The 18733-nt window shown below is 44.0% G+C and overlaps 1 protein-coding gene across 1 annotated transcript; it reads left to right on the top strand.

Annotated features, from left to right (window-relative positions):
• Positions 1 to 4392: 4392 nt before the first annotated feature.
• LOC143160355 (annexin A8-like protein 1) lies at positions 4393 to 18513 on the top strand. The gene is made up of 13 exons (XM_076338076.1): positions 4393 to 4464; positions 4579 to 4625; positions 8824 to 8914; positions 9181 to 9275; positions 10501 to 10614; positions 11471 to 11561; positions 12194 to 12273; positions 12904 to 12963; positions 13502 to 13595; positions 15360 to 15455; positions 15703 to 15761; positions 16638 to 16760; positions 18128 to 18513. Exons 2-13 carry the CDS (start codon positions 4605 to 4607, stop codon positions 18182 to 18184), a joined length of 981 nt encoding a protein of 326 aa, XP_076194191.1. The 5' UTR covers positions 4393 to 4464; positions 4579 to 4604; the 3' UTR covers positions 18185 to 18513.
• Positions 18514 to 18733: the final 220 nt, after the last annotated feature.

Here is an 18733-nt window from a genome sequence, read left to right as displayed (position 1 = left end):
GCAGCAAAGGTGCTCTGGAAAGGTGAAGTCGACACACCCTTTGCTAACCTGTGCAAACCTCTGTGCAGAGTCCCCTGCAGCACTGGCTGACTCATCCTCCTGAGCTACCAAGGTGCTGAGGGGAATCAAGCCCTGAGTTTTTACTCTATTGCTGCTTCTGTGATTGAACACCCCCCTCCCCCCAACATATATAGACATGAATTTTCTCTTACGATACTTGGCACAAAGCTGCTTGCAGTAATAAAGGAAACTTGGACAATTAAGCTGCGGTAGTAATTTTCAAATGGAAATAATCCTATTTTGGGGCCATTTTCACTGTGATAGATGGTTCAAAGGCACAAGAGGAAAGGGCAGGGTAAGCACTGAGCTGCCAGGTATGTGAGTACAATTTTTTTAGGCTTTACTGACTTTATTTTTGCATTACAGATGCTCTCCTTAATCAAAACTGCTGCCTTCCCCATCTGCTCATTTTCCCCAGCTCACACCTCTTTCATAAACAGACAATAACTTTTTGTTTGGGTTGGCTTGCTGGCAAATTTACACAGCTCTCCCATATAATGATCTGATTTCAGGTGATGGTGAGCTGATTAGTAGATGTAAGGGCATTTGCTCTTAAGAATTGTGAGGGCATTCAGCTGCTTGTATCCATTTAAGTAGTGATAAATGGGAAGAAAAGGAAAAAAAAAAAAGGGGGAGTAGTAGAAGCAGAAGGTAGTGGTCTCTGGACTTGTTTGCACAATGCCTTAAAATATGCAGGATGAAACTAGAGTAGTTTGCACAGTGAGAGAGTGCAAGTCAGTCTGCAAACACAGCAGCTGCTGGGGCAAGAAACTGGTGTAAGCCACTGGAAGGCAATGAAAGATGTTGTTAATAATGCGTGTAGAGGTAAAAGACTTGTAAGCAAGGAGGTTGTGTCCAGGCCTGGAAAGCATAGTACTGCATGAGTTTGGTGATTTCTTTTATGTATACAAGAAAATTCTGCAGTTTGCTGAACCGTCTCCTCATCAGAGCTACAGTTCTACATGGTATTACTTACAGGCTGGATTGGAGAAAGTTATTAAGCTTTTAGCCTTGTAACAGAATACCTCTCTCCTGTTTGGTCTGAGGGGTGAGCTCTGATTTCCTCAAATTTAAGTAGTTATGTTATATGATTCATCAGATTATCACTTTGCATAAAAGTATCTGTGTGTTTGGTCTGTTGTTTCCAGAGTGATTCCACTTGATTTCAAAGTTCCTGGCTGAAAAAACAAACAAATACAAACTTTGGGGTGAAATTACCAATGGGCCGTGCTGTTCTTGTTAGGCTTGAAAAAGTTCTAATAGAGGTGAAAGCCATGGAGTAAGTGAAACTGCTGAGCAGTTGAGAACCTGGTTTCCATAAGCTTTCATGTTCCAAAGCAGTCTGCTCCTGGCCTGAAACTTTCCAGGCACAGGGCCAGACATTACCAACCTACAGATGGGAAAGGGGAAAAGAGGGCTGCCTGTGTACCCTAGAAGACTTTAGTCACCCTCAGTCTAAATCAGAGTATCCTTTAGACTGCTCTCATTTGACCTAAAACAGAGTAGTCAGAGCTTAATGGGTGGCAAAAGCTTTGTGAAACAATGCCAGTAATGCACTTTTTAAGGCTATCAGCACCTTTACTTTGTGCCTTAAATATTTTGGGGGTTTGAAAAAGGTTGAGCAAAATCTTGCTTGTGATTTCTTTTATAACTTTCCTTACACTGGTTGAGTATATATCAGGGGCAGCTCCTATGTCACTGATTCAAGCTTGGAAAGTCCCAAGGGCGGAGTCAAGAAAAGCAAAATACCCTGGTAGCTTCTTCATTTTGTCTAGCTGAAAACTGATTTGGACCAAATGGTTTAAAAACCCACGAACCAAACCTGATTATGGTGCATGTGCTTCTTCTGCTGGAGGTTTCTGCCCACTCTTGCTGGCTGATGGCTGTGCTGGCCATATTGGCAGGAGCAGGGGCTCTCTGAAAGCCTAGAGGAGGCCTGCAGATGAGGCTTGAGAAAGATTTACTGTGGAGACACTTTACAGGTGTCTGTACCCACAGCACAATTGACCTACTGCCCAGGTAACCATTTTGTAGATAGCTGAAAGATGACTGTATTTTGTGGGGTAGCACAGTACCCCACAGTACAAGCAAACAGGATCGCTGTCTGAGTCAAGTTCTAACCACTTCAATATGATGTTGGGCAGAGTTTCTATTGACAGTCTTGTTAGTGCATTTGGAGTTCACTTTCCAAAATGGAGTGTTACCTGAGATGAAAAAAGGCCTCTTGGTGGGGGGTGAGACAGTGAGGCTTGGGAGAACCTGTGCATCATCTTCTGCCCCTCTTCTGAAGTTTTGCATGTTCCTGAGGGTAATCACCGAGCTATATGTGAGGTTGTGCCTTACATAGCTTACTGCTGCTGTAAAAGATGTGTGTGTCTCTCTGGTACACAGTAGTAAAGTACCTGAATGATGGATAAGCTCCCTCACATACACAGCGAGTGTGTTAAGGGAGGGACAAAAACTGTAGTGAAGATGAGTCTGTTCATGTTTAAAGCTGCTCAGTTTAACAGCATCTGCGCAAGCAAAAGGGATATTGGACTGTAGTGTCTGCCTCCTGCTCCACTGGCCTGTGAGTGCTGACTGCTCTGGTCTGTATTAAGACTGTGCAGCACTGCTGAGTCTTGCTGCAGGGTTCAGGTTCTCCAGACCTTTCCTAGCCCATCCATATTGATTTCTTAAAATCTGGCCAGTGTTTCTCTGTATTAAAATCCCCTGTTATGTCCCTTCACAGCCAGTTCATGCTGGCAAGAATGATCACTTGGGCTTTTTCCCATTTTCTGTCTAGTTTGGTCTCTGCTCCCCTCTGTGACCTACAGCTGTTTGCTGTGACTCTGATTTTCTGTCTAGAAGGGCTTCTTTGTCCTTGAAGTCCTCAAGAAAGCTGACGTCCATGGCAAGCTGACCCAATTAAACCCCAACACAGGGAAAAAGCATATGTAGCCAGCCAGGCACAGCCATGGGATCCAGCAAAAGCAAATCCACCCTGCTTGCAAATCCACCTTACCCCCAGGAGGAGGAGGAGGAACGAAGGACTGCTCATGAACTCCCCTTGCTGTGTGTTGTTGATAAACTTGCCTGTCAAACATGGCTAGAAACCAAGCCAGTGCAGACCCTAGCGGCATGCTTTTTATGCCAAGGGTAATGCCTCCTCCTTCACAACTTGCCATATGATGGATGCGTTTGAGGCAGGAGCAGCTGGCACAACTCGTTCTCTTGGGAATAGCCAGGGCAGCTTCCCAGGCCATGGGGGACCCTGCTGGGTTAAGTGAAATAGCCGTGTGTGGGAAGGAAATAAGAGAGGTCCATAGTTTGGTGTTTACCCAGCATCTCATGTGGGTCTGTAAATGTGAGAGGGGGCAAAGCTGCTATATAGCAAGGGTTAAGATATAGCTGGTAGGAACGTTTCCATCAGGGCAGCTTTCCATTTACAATAAATAAATAAAAGTTGGCACAGGTGGATTCTGACAAAAGTCTAGACAGGAAAATATTGCTACAACCATAAGATATTTCGGCTGATTTCACAGAAGCATTTCTCCAAATTAAAGCATTAAGAGCTGTTCAGCTCTTTCTAAAACAAACACAAAAAGGGGAAAAAAAAAATTTCACACTGTACTCCTAAGCCTTAACATGTCACAGCAGCTAGTGCAAGCCCTATGACAACTTTGCTGGGGTTGGCATTACTGAAAGTTGTTAGCCTTAAATGTGCTGGTCCTATGTTAGCCTAGAGATGCTTCTTGACTGATGCCATGCAAGTCTAGGTATGGGACTGGGGGGACCTCCCAAGTCTCTGTACAGTCTGCTGCTTTATTGAGCTTTACTGTAAGATGTAGGGCATGTATGGTGTGGGGTGTGGCTGTGTTTGTTGGTTGGGGTTTGTTTGTTTGTTTTTTTAAAATAAGCTTTTTTGAAGGAAGGGAGGTAGAGGAGGGCTTGTTAAGTTTCTAGAGTCCTGTTTTGCTGTGTTCCAGAGGTAGAAAGAGTTGGTAATAATGAGTGAGTGGCTTATTCTGTTGTAGCAGAACTCACCAAGTCTCAGTGGAGTTTTATGCCAAGAAATTACCTGGTTGTAATTTGCACATTGTGTTGGTGCCAGAGGCCAAAATGTTAGCGGGGAAGGGTGTGTGTGGGGAGAAGCAGTGGAAAAATTACAATGAGCTTTAGTCAAGGGGTTGAATGTAGGGCTCCTCACAAAGGAAGCCTCATTTATTAAGCAACTTGATCTCTCCCTGTGAGATCATATGTGAAAAAACAGGTTGAGTCATGTCTGAGGGCGTTGCCCCGTGGAATTTGTAGATAAGGATGGTTTATACCTGTGTGTTCCCAGCACAGAGAGGCCAGTTACATTTTGCAGCTTCCAGAGGAAATAAGCCTCCTGAGGAGTACAGTTATTCCAATTTTCTTGTGGTAAGTTTATTGAAAAGAACTTTTCTTTCGTTCTTTCTCTTCTCCCTCCACCCCCTTCAAATCTCAGTTTCGCTAACCGTGAAGTGTGATACGTGTGGTTTTCTTCACCAACAGACCTAGGTATCACTACTGAGACCGGAATGGCATGGTGGAAGGCTTGGGTAAGTAGAGGAAATACTAAAGTAAGACACCTTGACTTATAAGTTGCATCAGGCACTGTGTGGGAATGAAATGTTTCCCTTTAAAAAACAGCCAGACCTATTTACTGATTTTTCTAACTATAAAATAGCTTTTAGCACTTCCAAAACCTTGATTAAGGAAGGTGTTAGTGTGATTGCTGGCTTTAAGAAGAAAAGCAGACTCTCCCTGGTCCTTCAGTTGAGTGCAGGGGGTGTTTGTGTGCCTTTGTACATGGGGAGACAGTATTGGGGAGCAGCAAAGTAACACAGCTGGGGTCTGCATTAGGTCTGAAAGCTGCAGGCTCTTCATCTGCTCCCCTCTCTTGTGGTAGTGAGTGCAGGGCACTGGCCTGTCCCTGTTTTGTTCCCAAGTTGTGCTGGCAGACTGTGGTCATGGAAGGAGATGTGGTCAAGCCGCAGTGTCTTTTTCCTTCGGGGTTTTTAATATTGCAACGATGATGTGGGCTTGGACACCCTGTCTATCTGCTAGGAGCCAGAAACACTGTGTATGTCTCTTAAACTTTTGTGGCTTTGGGAGGAATGTGGCAGGATGGGGGGGATGCTCGTGGGGTGTGCTGAGGCAGCCTCCAGGGTACGGCTCAGGCCAGGCAGGGGGCAGCTCTGGTGACGTGCATAGCTCTGTTGCCATCGATGGCAGCTCTCCCATGAGTCTATGTGGAAGGCCAGGTGTACCCCCGGACTTTACCTCCAGATGCCTATAAGCCAAGGCCTAGAAGAGACCTGCTGGAGACATGTGATGGAGGAATACTGGCAGAGAAGTCCTCTTTCCCAGCCCAGTCCCTTGCCCACCTCCACTGCCAGTAGCGCACAGGCTTTCTCTTCGCTCCTTTCATGTCGTCTTTGGAAAGATTTGTGTTCCCCTTCCGCCTGGTTGTGAAGAAGGCTTCATGTTTCAGCAGCCTGTGCAAGGGGTGACCTGAGCAGGGGGCCTTAAAGGGGCTTCTGCTGCCACGTGCTGGCAAAGGTGCTTGGGAAGTGTAGGAGAGCTGTCTTGCAGTGTATTGTGTTACCTCAGGTGCAATACATCATCAGGGAGTGAGAAACCACTTTGCATGAACATGACCATTTTTCAGGTTCTCGGTTATGATTTTGCAACAGAGGGGTGGGAACCGGAGAAACAAAACACCTTGGGGGTTGGGGAATACTGAGCTAAATCCTGCTTTCCTTCAGACAGACTTCAGATAGGCAACTTCCCTGATCTCAAAACGTATCATGACTTTTTTTCTTTTCCCCCCAGAAAGATTAAAATTGTGATCTTCCTTTCTGCTGACCTCCCTCTGCCTCCCTATTTCCTTTTGGAAGTTTAGTACAGTAAAACGGACTTTTTCCAAAGCTTGGAGTAGCTCTGACTTTAATTTTTCCCTTTCTGCTGATCTGTTCCACCCCATGCCCCCAAGCTGGAAATCTTTTGAGAACTTAGAGTGAGAAAAGGAGAAGGAGAAAGGCCCTTGAAAGCTCTAGCAATCTCTTACCTGTTGGTGTTGTAGGGGGTGGAGGCATGAAGAGAAGATGAGAGGGCAAAAGAAGGATGGTAGAAAAATGTTTTGGTTTTCCAAACCCTTCATAAAAATGGAGTTCAAAAGCAAATAGAATGAAAAAAATGTGATTTTTTTTTTTTTAAACATTCCACTGAAAAAAACCAGTAACCCTACCTGTCCCCAAATTCCAGCTTTTCAATAAACTACTGTTTAGGTTTGAAAATATTTTGGTAGGAAAACTTTTAATTCCCTTCCCCTTCATTTATAGGTAAAACTTTTCAGAGCATCAGCTGTAAGGTACACTGATTCCATTGCTTTTGTGCCAATTATTCGTCTTCACGTAGGCGTTACACAGATGCCTTGAGTAGCTTCAGTTAGGTAATTGTAGGATCAATCTGGGAAACAAGACCAAACTGAACAGGGTTACTCTGGAAACCTGTTGTGATTGTACCTGTGCTGGAACAATTAAATACACGGAGAATGAAGTGCATGAGTGAGTCATGAGCGTGCTACTTGAGCCAGGATGGGCTGCAAATGTTTATTGGAATTAGTACCAAAAAAAGACTATTGTTTAAGTTGTTTCTGCTGCCTCCAAATGAAAGCTCAGCTTTGTACTCCCTCTTTCCCTGAGTCACCAGGCACAGGTCCAGAGTGTTTCTTTCACATGAGCCCTTGTATGCTGGTAGAGAGGAGTGTCCATCTTTCTCAGAGCAAAATCAGATGGTTGAGCGTAACCTGCTTTCCAGGGCAGTTGTGATGGTGCTGGCTGACTTCAAAGGGAGCAGAAAAGGAGCGCTTGCAATGGTCCTACCAGCTCAGCCAAACCTCCTGTTCCAGACCGATGACAAACCTTTGGGGGTGGCAATGCTTTAGTCTGTCATTGCTCTTTCTGCAGTGACAGCTTCACCACAGCCCTAAATTTGCTGCTCAGTGGTCATTGGGACTTGAAACTTCTTACTAGATGCAGCTTTCTGTTGACGCTGTCCGCTCTGCAGCTGCTCTCTCTGCTGGGAGCAGGGTATGGTAGCACAAGAGTCTGTCTCTGTGCTGGCTGTAAAGCAAACTTCTGCAAACTGAAGACCTCTTCCAGATCTTCCTGACTGATGAACATACTGCCTCTCCTGCTACTCATCATTGCCTCTTGCTTGCTTGCCAAGCCCAGAGCTTGGCTGGCAAAGGGGCCAGCATGCAAATATGTGCCAGCAATATCTACCGGTGAAGAACTCAACAAGGACACCTGAGCTGGTTTGCTCAGAGCCAGTCTGAGCATCTGTGCAGCACAGTGTGGGTATGCTTCAGCTGTGGCGCTAGGCTAGACCTGGCATTTGTTGACAGGCACTCCTGAGCACGCAGCCGTTAACCTTCCAGCCTCTCATTAAAAACCAGGAATGCAGGTCCTGAAGGGAATTTCCACAAGCTTTTCTACCTGGCGAGGATTGCTTGAAGGCTTTTTCTCTGGGGAGGACTTTGATGAGACTCTAGGAGAAGAGGGGTAGAGCCCTCTTTAGCACAGGAGATAAGAGCAGAAGGGATTTGCACCATAGCAGGAGGCTGCTGGGTGGCACCTGGTGGTCTGTGTTATGCAAGTCAGATGGGATAACCATAGCAATTCTTTTGGGTCTGTAAGCTCTGATTTGAAGGTGCTTTTTATCTGACTCTGAGGCCACCCCCATTGAAAAATCCGTCAAGTCATACTGATATCATTAGTTCGATATTAACCATATCCCTGCAAGTAAATTTATGGGAACATAGTAGTTTCCTGGGACAACTTAAATCTCTCTGCTGCTAAGGAAGAGAAAATTCTGTCCATTATTGGAATAAAGTGGTTATGACTCTCTATGAATAACCACTCATGTACTCCCCTGTTGATAGGACCTTATTGTTAGAGATGCATCAATATATTCAAGCCAGTCCCTCGACTAACAGCTTTTGTTAAATTCAAGCTCTTAAGCCTGGGTTCTGGTTGATGGCCCCACTACCTTGTGGTGACTGGAATAAGTGTCGGTGTGTCTTTCTGTCCTGGGACTCTAGCACTGGCAGTGCCTTAGGGGTCTGTCTGGAGGATTCCTGTGCAGTTGGCCCTTGGTTCAGGGGAGAACATCAAACCTGCACTTCTCCAGATGGATGTCTTCCTTCAAAGTAGTCTCTTGGCCCAAATCCTTCCAGCGGAGATACTTCCTTCTTGAAATCGGCTGTGCACAAGTGAAGCAGCAGCAGGAGAATAAAGCTGCTACCTAGAAAAATGGTCTGTGAGAGATGACTATTCCATGAAATCTAAAAACTATGGGTAAAAACTACCCTGCACCAAACCACCAAGAAATGCAGTTCCTAATAGCAGTATACATGTTATGAAGTGTTGTATTTAACGGGTGAATAAGAAAGTCTAGCCTACTCAGCTCTTTCTACCAGACTGCCTGCACCTAATGACTGTTGCAGCAGTGTCAGTCATGCTTTGCACTTCATGTTTGTGCCAGGAGCTGAAGGCTGGTAGAGGCAGCTGGAGGCAGGAAACTTGTGTTCTCTTCGGAGCTCTGCTGAGATACTTTGAATGAACCCCTCCACTCTTCTGTGCCTTCCCCATGCGTAGGCAATGAGTAATACCAATTCACTTTCCAAAATACTTTTTCTTCAGCTGATGAAAAGCAGTGGTGAAAAGTCCCATATTTTTCTTCTTCTTTCAGAGTGAAGCAGAGGGCAAGTCCGTGACAGGTGCTTTAAACTTTGACCCCACACCTGATGCTCAGACTCTGTACAAGGCCATGAAAGGGCTTGGTGAGTTGACTCCAACCACATGCGTAAATTCTATGTTCTGCTTATAATTGCCCAGTTGAAAGCCACTCCTTAAGAAAATTGCAGCCAAAGATAACATTTTTTAATGTGGAAAATTAAAAATTAAAGTTTCCTCAATACATACTTAAAATTCTACATTATGAAGGCAATAAGCTAGGGAAGGTTGTCTAAATACTTAAAATGGGATTTTGGACTAGTCTCAACTTATTTTGTGCACTGTGTTTATGGCTTATTGTTGCTCTCCACAGGGACTGATGAACAAGCTATAATTGATGTCCTAACCAAGAGGAGCAATATGCAGCGTCAACAGATTGCCAAATCCTTCAAAGGACAGTTTGGAAAGGTTCTTCCAAAACAAAGCCATATTCAGTCACTGTTTCGCTGCATGCAGAATGTAGTAAATGGGTGTACAGTTCATCCTGCAAGCGTGGTGTAAACTATATACAGGTCTTCTGCAAATGAGTAGATCAATATTTATTTATAAGGCCTGGGGTGAATGTGTGAAATTAAATTTTCATTGGAAAAAATGGTCTTCCCCCCCAAAGATTGTAATTTTTTTGGTAAAATGCATTTTGACAAGAAATATTTTTAAAAAATCTATTTTAACTTAAAGTGTAATTTTTATCAAATCAAGAATTCATACCTTTCTAAGTGGCATTTTGAGTAAAATATTGGTTTGGTTTGGGGCCCTTTTAAATGCCAAAGAAAGTTCAATTTGAAGAATTATTTCATTACATTTGTTTGGAAATTCTGAAAGTGAAAACAAACTGTGGTTATCCACACCCATGTTTTTCTGTGTCTATCCTTCTCTCTTTGATAAAAATCTTACTTTTACTGGGAAAACTCTTCCACCAGCAAACTCTTCCACCAGCTGTACTCTGGAGCTAGTTGTCTGAGAGTCACAGTTAGAGGGGGAAAGAAGGAAATGTGTTGGGAAAGAGCAATGTAGGCTCTTGGGTCAGCATAGAAACAGGAGTCTCCGATGACCCTTGCTGGAAGAGGGACTGCCATGCAAGGGCCTAAGAAAGGGAAGCAAATGGGGGGGGAAGTATGGGACAATGAATAGAGTGTTTGCATCCCACTAAAACAGGGTGAGTCATAGCCGAAAAAACCTGCATTATAGTGAAAGGGAAGTTTGAAGTCTATCTTCAAACAGACTGCATGCCTGATTCTGCAAAAGTCCTGGGTGCATGTTTATATGCAGGCTTTGGGAATTGGCCCTGTCTGAAGCTACATCCCTTGCTCAATTCAAGGCCTTCAGCTGCCTGGTTCTGCTCGCTGAGTAAAGCAGGGTGGAGGAAGATTTTTATCTTCCCTACTTTGCTGCAGAATTAATTAGTACCTGGGAGAAGCTTGAGTAATGGGACAACAGGGAACGTGGAAGGATCTAGACAAATCCCATTTTGGAGTTAGGTGCCTTTTTCAGTCCCGGGACCTTTTCTAATAAACTGTCAATACAATACTGTCATTCCGCTTCATTGCTGTAGGCGGTGGGGATGGAAACAGCACTAGGCAGTAAAGAGATCTTCTGAGGCTTTTTATGTAACTGTGTGGTGCGTGTTTAACAGGATCTGATTGAAAGCCTGAAGTCTGAACTGAGTGGCGACTTTGAGAGGCTCATTGTAGCTCTCATGTACTCCCCGTTCAAATATGATGCCAAGGAGCTCCATGATGCCATGAAGGTAAGCGAATTGCATGCTGATGTTTAAGGAGCAGCATGGATCCAGTGTTAATTTCCTGTAACTGTGCTTATTAACACAAATTATAGTAGCTGGACTGTTGCATGACTAAGTTTGTTATTAGCAGTAGCTTTTGAGAAATAGTTAATTGTGCTATTAATGCATATCTGGGGAAAAATATTTATATCTTCATTATATGCTTTAATATTTAGGGGTGTATGAGAGTTTCTGTACATACATGTCTCACAGAGCCTGGGGAAGGCAAGAGCAAGACTAAACTCAGCTTTGGCAAGAAATGAACGTTCACAGATGACGGTTTTCAGTTAAACATCTCTTTGCTGCTTTCTGCAGTGCCTCTGGTGAATGGAGCTCAATGACACAAAGCTACTGCCCTGATGCCCCACCTGAGACATGAAACCTTTAAGAAATCAAGGAGTGGTGGTGCGAGGGCCATGCTGGGGTTGGCTGGGATCCTACCTATTGATACAGTATCTTTTCAAGTTTCAGATGCAGAGAGGTCTATTAAGATGGTACAAAGATGGACTGACTAGCCAAGCATTGGTCTCCCCACATCCCTCTTTACACTAAGATCCAGATCCAGAAATGCATTGCAGAAGTGCAGGATTATATAAAATCATCCTTTATGAATTAGACACCTCAGTAAAAGAAACCGTATTCAAACCAAATGTGCTTTGTGTCTCCAGGTTTCATCCTGACAGTTTCTCACAGCTCAGCATACAGCCTAACATTTTGCTGCATTCTGACTCCTCACTTGACCATACTTCTCTAGCAATAAATCACACTCCATGACTAGATGCCTTTCTCCACCTTTATTTCTCCACTGTGTTTTCTATTAAAGGGCGTAGGAACAAGTGAAGGTGTTATCATAGAGATCCTGGCATCCCGGACAAAAGCGCAGATCAAAGAGATAATCAAGGCGTACAAAGAAGGTAAAGTGCCTGGGGCTCTGATTTGTGTGGTCAGAGCAATGTGTGACTGCCTGACTGCACAGCAGGAATGGTGTTACCAACTAGCACTGTCAGCAGGAAAATGGGATTTTTAAAAGCAAGAAGGTGCAACCTAACTCTGCTTTCAGCCTGGCAAACAGAACATGGCTATGCTGAGAGAATTTGAAAATCCCTTTCTAACTCTCCATCCAGCTAGAGGAAAAAGTCAGCAAATCACAAATTTGGTTCAGCTTGGCCACACAGGCTATTGTCAGAACACAAACAAAACTATAGCTATGCACTTGGCTTTTTCTCCCCATTAAATACACTCTAGATGGGAATTTATCAAATGTGTATTTGTAAATAGTTGGTATCTCTCTGGTTCCTTAGAGGTAATGTTAGAGATATAGTATGTGTTTATGCCTTGGACATCAGTGGAATTAGTGACTCAGTCGGATGTGAATGCCAACCTGGGTATCACTGAGGGTGTGAGTTGATCTCAGCCCTGTTTTTTTTCCCTAGCAACCTTCTTGACTAGTGTCAGGCTATTGCGTGTCTTTGGGTGACTGATAATATCCTGACTATAACACCCAAATAACAAATCCTTCCCTTGTCCTTCTCTTTCCCTTGGGTAGAATACGGTTCTGATCTGGAAGAAGACATAAAATCGGAAACAAGTGGCTACTTTGAACAGATTCTGGTTTGCCTTCTTCAGGTAATGCTAGAGAAAAGAAATGAGGGTTTAAAGATCTTCACGTTTTTCTCTTCCTTTTTGGAGAAGGCATGCAATAGAATAGGCAATACAGTCATGATCACCAGATAAACTGCAGAGACAAACATGTCACTTGGACTGGATCTGTGTTTCACCTTCAATGTGACTGAAGCAGGGAAACCCCCTCCCTTAGCAGCAGTAAGAGGGCTGGAACTTACAGTCAGCTCTGCTGCAGGGAGACGCCTCACTCTTACATATGCGTAAAGCCGTTGCACTTTACAAGGGTCTTGGAAAACAGTGCCCCTCAACTATGATTCACCACTCTTCCAGGGTCTGTCCCCTCAATGCTGAGTGCATTCAGATGCATTTATCCTACCATGTTTTCCGAATTTTCCTGCCTAGCAGCAGAATAACAGCAATTTTTTGGCTCTGCTTCATATGATTGATTTCAGTGCCTTTCAGTGAAGGAGTTAGCACTTGTGCTGTCTGAAACATTACTGCTTGAGTACTCTGCAGAAGTAGATAGCTGAGAAGGATAATTGATCTTTGTCCAGAATGTATGCTGTGATCCTTACATATGGAAGAATCTTCATGGGACAAAATGGTTACATTCCTTTTTTTTTTTTCTCACAGGGTGAGAGGGACAATGCCACTCTCTACGTGGACACAGCACTGGCTCTCCAGGATGCAGAGGTACTATCAAATGCCTGTGATCAGTGATATGCCTGCATCCCACCAGTCTTGAACTTCAGAGTGCTTCAGTGAGCAGTAGAGTCCTGGCCAGCAGAGGGTTGGAGCCACAATAGTTTGGGGAGGGGTGGTCTTCAAGCAGAAGCAACTTGGGGTTCTTCAGTTTTGCCTGCACTGCTGAGCCTTGCTCTTCCAAAGACGAGTGATGAGAGCTGGGCTTGGGCTCAGCTGCTTTTGATACATGAAAGTATATGGGTATGGTGGAGTGGGACAGCAAAGAATAGAGAAGAAACCTCAAGAGTATTGTTGGCTGCTCCAGCTGCTGCAGGAGGGCTGGAAAGGGTGGAGCTAGTGACTGCTCCAGTTTGACTAGAAGACACGGTCAAGGGTTTTCATAATCAACCATTCTAGGAGAGTCTAGTTCACGCAGTGTTTTAGGTTACTTCAAACCCCTTTACCCTAGCAGTGCCTTAAGCCAAACTGTTCCTTTACCAGCTGCACACACAGAACATCTCTCTAACAATTACATGTTAAATTACAGACTCTCTATGCTGCTGGGGAGAAGATACAGGGCACTGATGAGATACAGTTCATCACCATCTTGTGCACAAGGAGTGCCACACACTTGCTGAAAGGTATGGAGCAGAGCCCATACTCCCAAGCCTTCGAAATGAGAAATCACTCTAGCCAAAAAGAAGAGGCAGGGCTACAGATGGGAGACATGGGTGGTCAGAAATAAGTACCTGAGTCTGTCTCCTAATCCTTGGTCACTCAGTTTTCAGCTTTCGTGAAAACTCATGAAGACTTAGTGCTGCTGAAAATCAAATGGCTTATCTAGGAGTCCTTATACAGGGGTGATGGCTGGATGGTATAGCTGTTTTTATAAATGCAAGGAGCGAGAGACAGTCCCTTTCTAACCAGGTAGGAGCATGCAGTGGACAGACCCGTGACTCCTCGGATGTGGGTTCCTCTGGGGAAAAATCACCAAAAAAGTAGCTGGTTCGGTGCTGGAGAAGCACCTTGCACTTCTGCCCCAGGTTCTTCTGAGGGCATCAGAGGCTGCTGGGAAGGAAGACACTAGCCCAGCTCCAGCTAAGGGAGCCCTCAGCACCCCACTGCCCTGTGCAGCAGAGACCTGGCCTTGTCATCTCAAGCCTTTTGAGGCAGTCCAAGGCTCTGACTAACAGATTTTGTTATGTTCACTGAATCTAAGCATATCAAGTACTGTGTAAATCAGCTGGACCTAAACTGATATATTTAGCTCATGATAAATCAGGTATGCCTGAGCTTTTTCAAGCTGAGGTCTTCTGAGGCTGTTTTCTGGGCCCTGGAGGCCAGATCACCCTTGTGTTTCAAAGTTAACCTCCCAGCACCACTTAGGAAAAAAAAAAAAAAAAGTGGTCTCTAGTCTTTGGCCGTGTCTGCTTTTAGGAACTGAATTTCAACTAGTTGCTGTCAGGATGCAACCAATCTTTGGGACCTACTGTATCACCAAGCAAGTAATTACCTCTGTGCTACGGCAGCCTGTAACTGTTTATCTTTAAAACTTGAGTGTAATTGTTGCAGCTAATTCTTTTTTAATATGGAGAGTAGGCCTGAGTTGAGAAGATTGTATCCATCTGTTTATTCTGTGGTATTACCTTTCCCAGAAGTATCTGAGCATTGATGTTTAGGTATCTGATCTTGAATGCTGCGCAAACATCATTAAGATGTCCATTGCATTACTTTTCCTTCTTTGTTAGTCTGAAAGCTAGGAATCGAAACTGAGATCTGTAATTCTGAACCCTGGAGTATCCAGCGTGTATACGGTGAACAACAACTCTGTTGCTGAGCTTTTGTTAATGTGGGAGTTCAAATATCTTGGAATCTGCACCTGTGTTTTGCTCCTCTTTTCTCAGTTGTTTTTTTTAAAATCGTGGTTGAAATAATAAGTTTTCCCAAACTGTTGTCATCATTTAAAAGTCCAAGAGCCACGAGCAGCATAGTCCTAGATCTAATTTGATTTGATTTTGGCTCCTGAAGCTAGTGATATCAACAAACACAAGACCAAATGATAGAGTGGTGCCTAACCTTCTGTTGTCTGCTTCATTTCTGTGATTAAAGACAGCGATGAAGCATCAGATTTCAAAATGCATAGGAGGTGACTGAACCTGCATTTTCAAATGAAGGCAGGGAATTAAGACCCGTGGATGGGTTGGGTTTTTGTGAACGTTGGCATCCATTTTTGTAGCTGATTTCTGGGCTTGACTGAAGCCTCCTGAAGTTGGTGCAAATGTGGCCATTGCTTTAGCAGGATCTGTTCTTTCATATTGCCACACAAGCATACCTGTAAATATTGGGCACAAAATGCCTGAGCAGTTGCTTGGTAAAAAAATTGAAATTCTTTGTGTTTCAAACAGTCTTTGAAGAATACCAGAAACTGGCCGGTAAGAGCATAGAAGACTCTATCAAGAGTGAAACGCATGGTTCACTTGAGGATGCCATGCTGGCTATTGGTAAGAGTGGCTACACTTCCTTTTCTTTTGTCTGAGTCTGCTGCCTTTTTTCCTGCAGCAATTGACTGTCATGGGATGGACCTACTCTATAAAGGTATCTGGTAGGAAGTAAAGGGTACTTCTTAGGCAAGATAAACTCAGATCCCAGGGGCACACTGAATTAATGGAAAGCGTGTCGAATCTCTGTTATCTGCTGCCCTGGACTGGAATTACCATTGATTCTTACTGAGCCTTTTTGTATGCCTAGTGAAATGCACCAGGAACGTCCATTGCTACTTTGCAGAGAGGCTGTACTATGCTTTAAAGGTAAGACTCTTCATTGTAGCATACTTGTTTTCATACTGGACTTAACTTGTAACTTGGCTTCCACCAATTCAAATTAGAAAAGACAAGGTTTTGATGAAATCCAGCAAGTTTAGTGCTATTGTTGCAAGTAATAGCGGAATCCCTTCAAACACCTTGGGTAGAAAAGTAACCTTGGTACTTAAGCTTGAGACACCAAGGGAGTCTGGCTTTTCTGACTTGGGAGTCTGCAAGGAGACCAGTCCCACCTTCTGCAACATGGACAAAAATTCTGGAAGATGCTTTTCTAGGAGGTTGATCGTGGTGGAGTTTTGCTCACAATGTTAACTTAATGGACTGAACCACAGTTCCTTTCTAGGAAGCAATTCTTTCAATGGAAGTATAAAATGAAAGAGTTCCAAATGTGGACACATAAGGCATCTGCAGATTGTGCCCCTGTAACTCTTAACTGATAGGTAAAAGATGTCAGCTGTCCCAGCTTTGTGGAAAGCTGAGATGAGTGATTATTTTCGTTATCGATATGATCTTCATTTTCCTGTGAGTGATTAAACAATATTGGTTGAAGCCAAGTGTTGTATGGGTGGTGCTGCAGAAGGACAATATGTATTCAGTGCCCACTTCCAACTCTGTAGCATGTTTGCTTTTTTGCATTTGACATCTGCAAAGACTTATAGCACACTTCCATGGCGGGCTTGTGGTATTGACAGTGGCCCCTGGGAGAGGGGTGGGGGTTGGCTCTCCAGAAAGAGAAGCAGATGTACTGCAGAACATGTGCCAAGCAATGTTTGAAAGCTGACTCCTCCTGTCCGGGACCAATTTGCAACAGCTTATCCCTTGAACACCCACTAACACCACAGACTGATATATCTGTTATTTCAGGGGGCTGGCACCCGTGATGGGACTCTTATAAGGGTGATCGTTTCTCGAAGTGAAGTTGACTTAAATCTTATAAAGGTTGAATTCAAGCATATAGCAGGAAAGTCTCTCTCCAGTATGATTCTGGTAAGCAGCACCTTGATATGATGGTTCTTAGCCATCACATACATTCCTAACCTGTCCAGCACTGTGGGATGCTTCCATGGTTGTTTTCAGTAAAAATGTCATTTCTGCTAAGATCATAGCTCTCCTTCATTAGGCCTATTAACAATCAGCTCCCTGAGAGACACATGTGCCTGAAAGGTGAGTCAGATTGTATGCTCTGTAAGTGACTTGGGCAAAGCCAAACCCGAGAAGAGACTGCTCCAGGTTTTTCACGGACCAGACTCTGTATCCATGCACTTCATGATCTCCTAGATGAATCTAGATTAAATTAATCCTCCCTGTTACACCTTTCCCACACTGCTGTGCTGTTTTCTCCTCTTTCTCTCTGCTGACCTTTACTACCCCAAGCCAGTGCCATATAAGTCAAAACAGTGCTGGGGTTTTTGTTTTGTTTTCTTTTTGTTCTTGGTTTGGTTTTTGGTTTGGTTTGTGTTTTTTTTAACTGACTTATGCCAGATGAAGGCCTGGTCTATACTGTGGTGAGACAGGTTTAGAAACTGAACCTTGTCAAAGCTTATTGTAGCTTTTGAGGTTTGAGTCTCAGCCCTGAGTGAATGACCCTCCCGTATTAGGGCTGAAATGCTGGGGTTTACCATTTGTCCTAAGGACTCTGGGACATTCCTCTCCCCCAGTGCAAATGGCACAGAAGCCCTATCCTTAGCAGTCCCCATGGGAAGTCTGGTTCTGTAATGAAGGCCTTTTCTTCTAATTGACACTGTCAGTGTCTGTCATGTTGATTAATGATCAGTCTTCAAGGGTCTGTATGGAATATTCATTCCTTCTGAGAAGTGGAACTGGCTTTACACCTGTCATCACGAAACATTCAAAGGGAGCAAATTTTTTTTTATCTAGTGATTCTCTGTAGTGCTTCTCTAGATCAAAATGACCGTATTTGTAGCTTTTTAAGAAAATGTCATGTGTCAGGGCTAACTATGCTGCCCTTTCCCTTCCTGTAGGGGAGAGAATGCCACACAAATACCCAGGGACATAAAATCTGAACACAACAGGGTCGTTGCTCTCGTTCGTGCTGACTTTGTGCCACTCTGTGGGATGCAGCCATGATCAATTGCTCACCTGCACTCCAAAGAAAAGAATTGGACTTGATACATGTTATTTCAGGTGGCGGCTACAAGCCTCATTTCTCCGTTCACTTTTGATGGCGTGTCAGCTGGCAGTAACTCTGCTGAAGTCTGGCTTGCTGTTTCCAAAGTCCTTTTCCTGTGTGGGCATATTCTATGGACTGACAAAGTCAGCACTCGGAGCATGCAGAGGAACTTCCACGCTCACCTTTTTTAAATTTTTTTTTTTTTAATCTTTTCTCCTGTCAGGATGACACCAGTGGCGATTACAAGACAGCCTTGCTGAATCTCTGTGGCAGTGACTGACAAAATCTAGGAGGAGGATCCTGAAATGGATACAGAGGGAAAATTAACAGTGATGAACAAGGGTCTGAAACTGTACATGTAGAAAATCTTTCTACTGATCCAAGTGGGGAGAAAAAGAAGATCAAATTAATGGTCAAGATTTCCAAAGCTCTCTGAAGGAACGGATGCTCATTACACATTAAAAGCTATTCACTTCCCTAACAGTTTTTCAAACACAAGTGGGAATGTTTCTTTTTTGTTTCCATTTCGTTCTGTGCAATTTCCCTTCTCTTTTAACACACTGTGAAGGGTGGCACTTAGACATGAAATTAAAAGGCTTTTTTGAGTCATTGAGCCCTCTGTAGGTGTTTCACAAGTCTGAACAACCCTACAAAGCTTGGACTGTCCTGAAGCCTTGCTAACTTCACTGGGACAAGCTGGTACAGCACCGACCATTTGATGCTAGCAGGGTGGGTCTGGAAGGAGTCCCAGATATTAATGGGGCTTTAGGGCATGGGTCAGAATGGAGAAGTCAGTCCTAGGGGGGTTGGTTTAGCAGCCTTATCTGCA

Source organism: Aptenodytes patagonicus, chromosome 5 (genome assembly GCF_965638725.1).
Source record: "Aptenodytes patagonicus chromosome 5, bAptPat1.pri.cur, whole genome shotgun sequence".
Classification (NCBI taxonomy): domain Eukaryota; kingdom Metazoa; phylum Chordata; class Aves; order Sphenisciformes; family Spheniscidae; genus Aptenodytes; species Aptenodytes patagonicus.
This window is presented reverse-complemented; position numbering and strand designations above follow the sequence as displayed.

What these genes read in the sequence shown, in the direction of transcription:
- LOC143160355 (XM_076338076.1), top strand. Translation starts at nt 4,605, where the DNA reads ATGGCATGGTGGAAGGCTTGG. An exon ending in TGGCATGGTGGAAGGCTTGG is followed by an intron (nt 4,626 to 8,823) that starts GTAAGTAGAGGA and finishes TTCTTCTTTCAG; the next exon opens with AGTGAAGCAGAGGGCAAGTC. An exon ending in GGCTGTACTATGCTTTAAAG is followed by an intron (nt 15,762 to 16,637) that starts GTAAGACTCTTC and finishes CTGTTATTTCAG; the next exon opens with GGGGCTGGCACCCGTGATGG.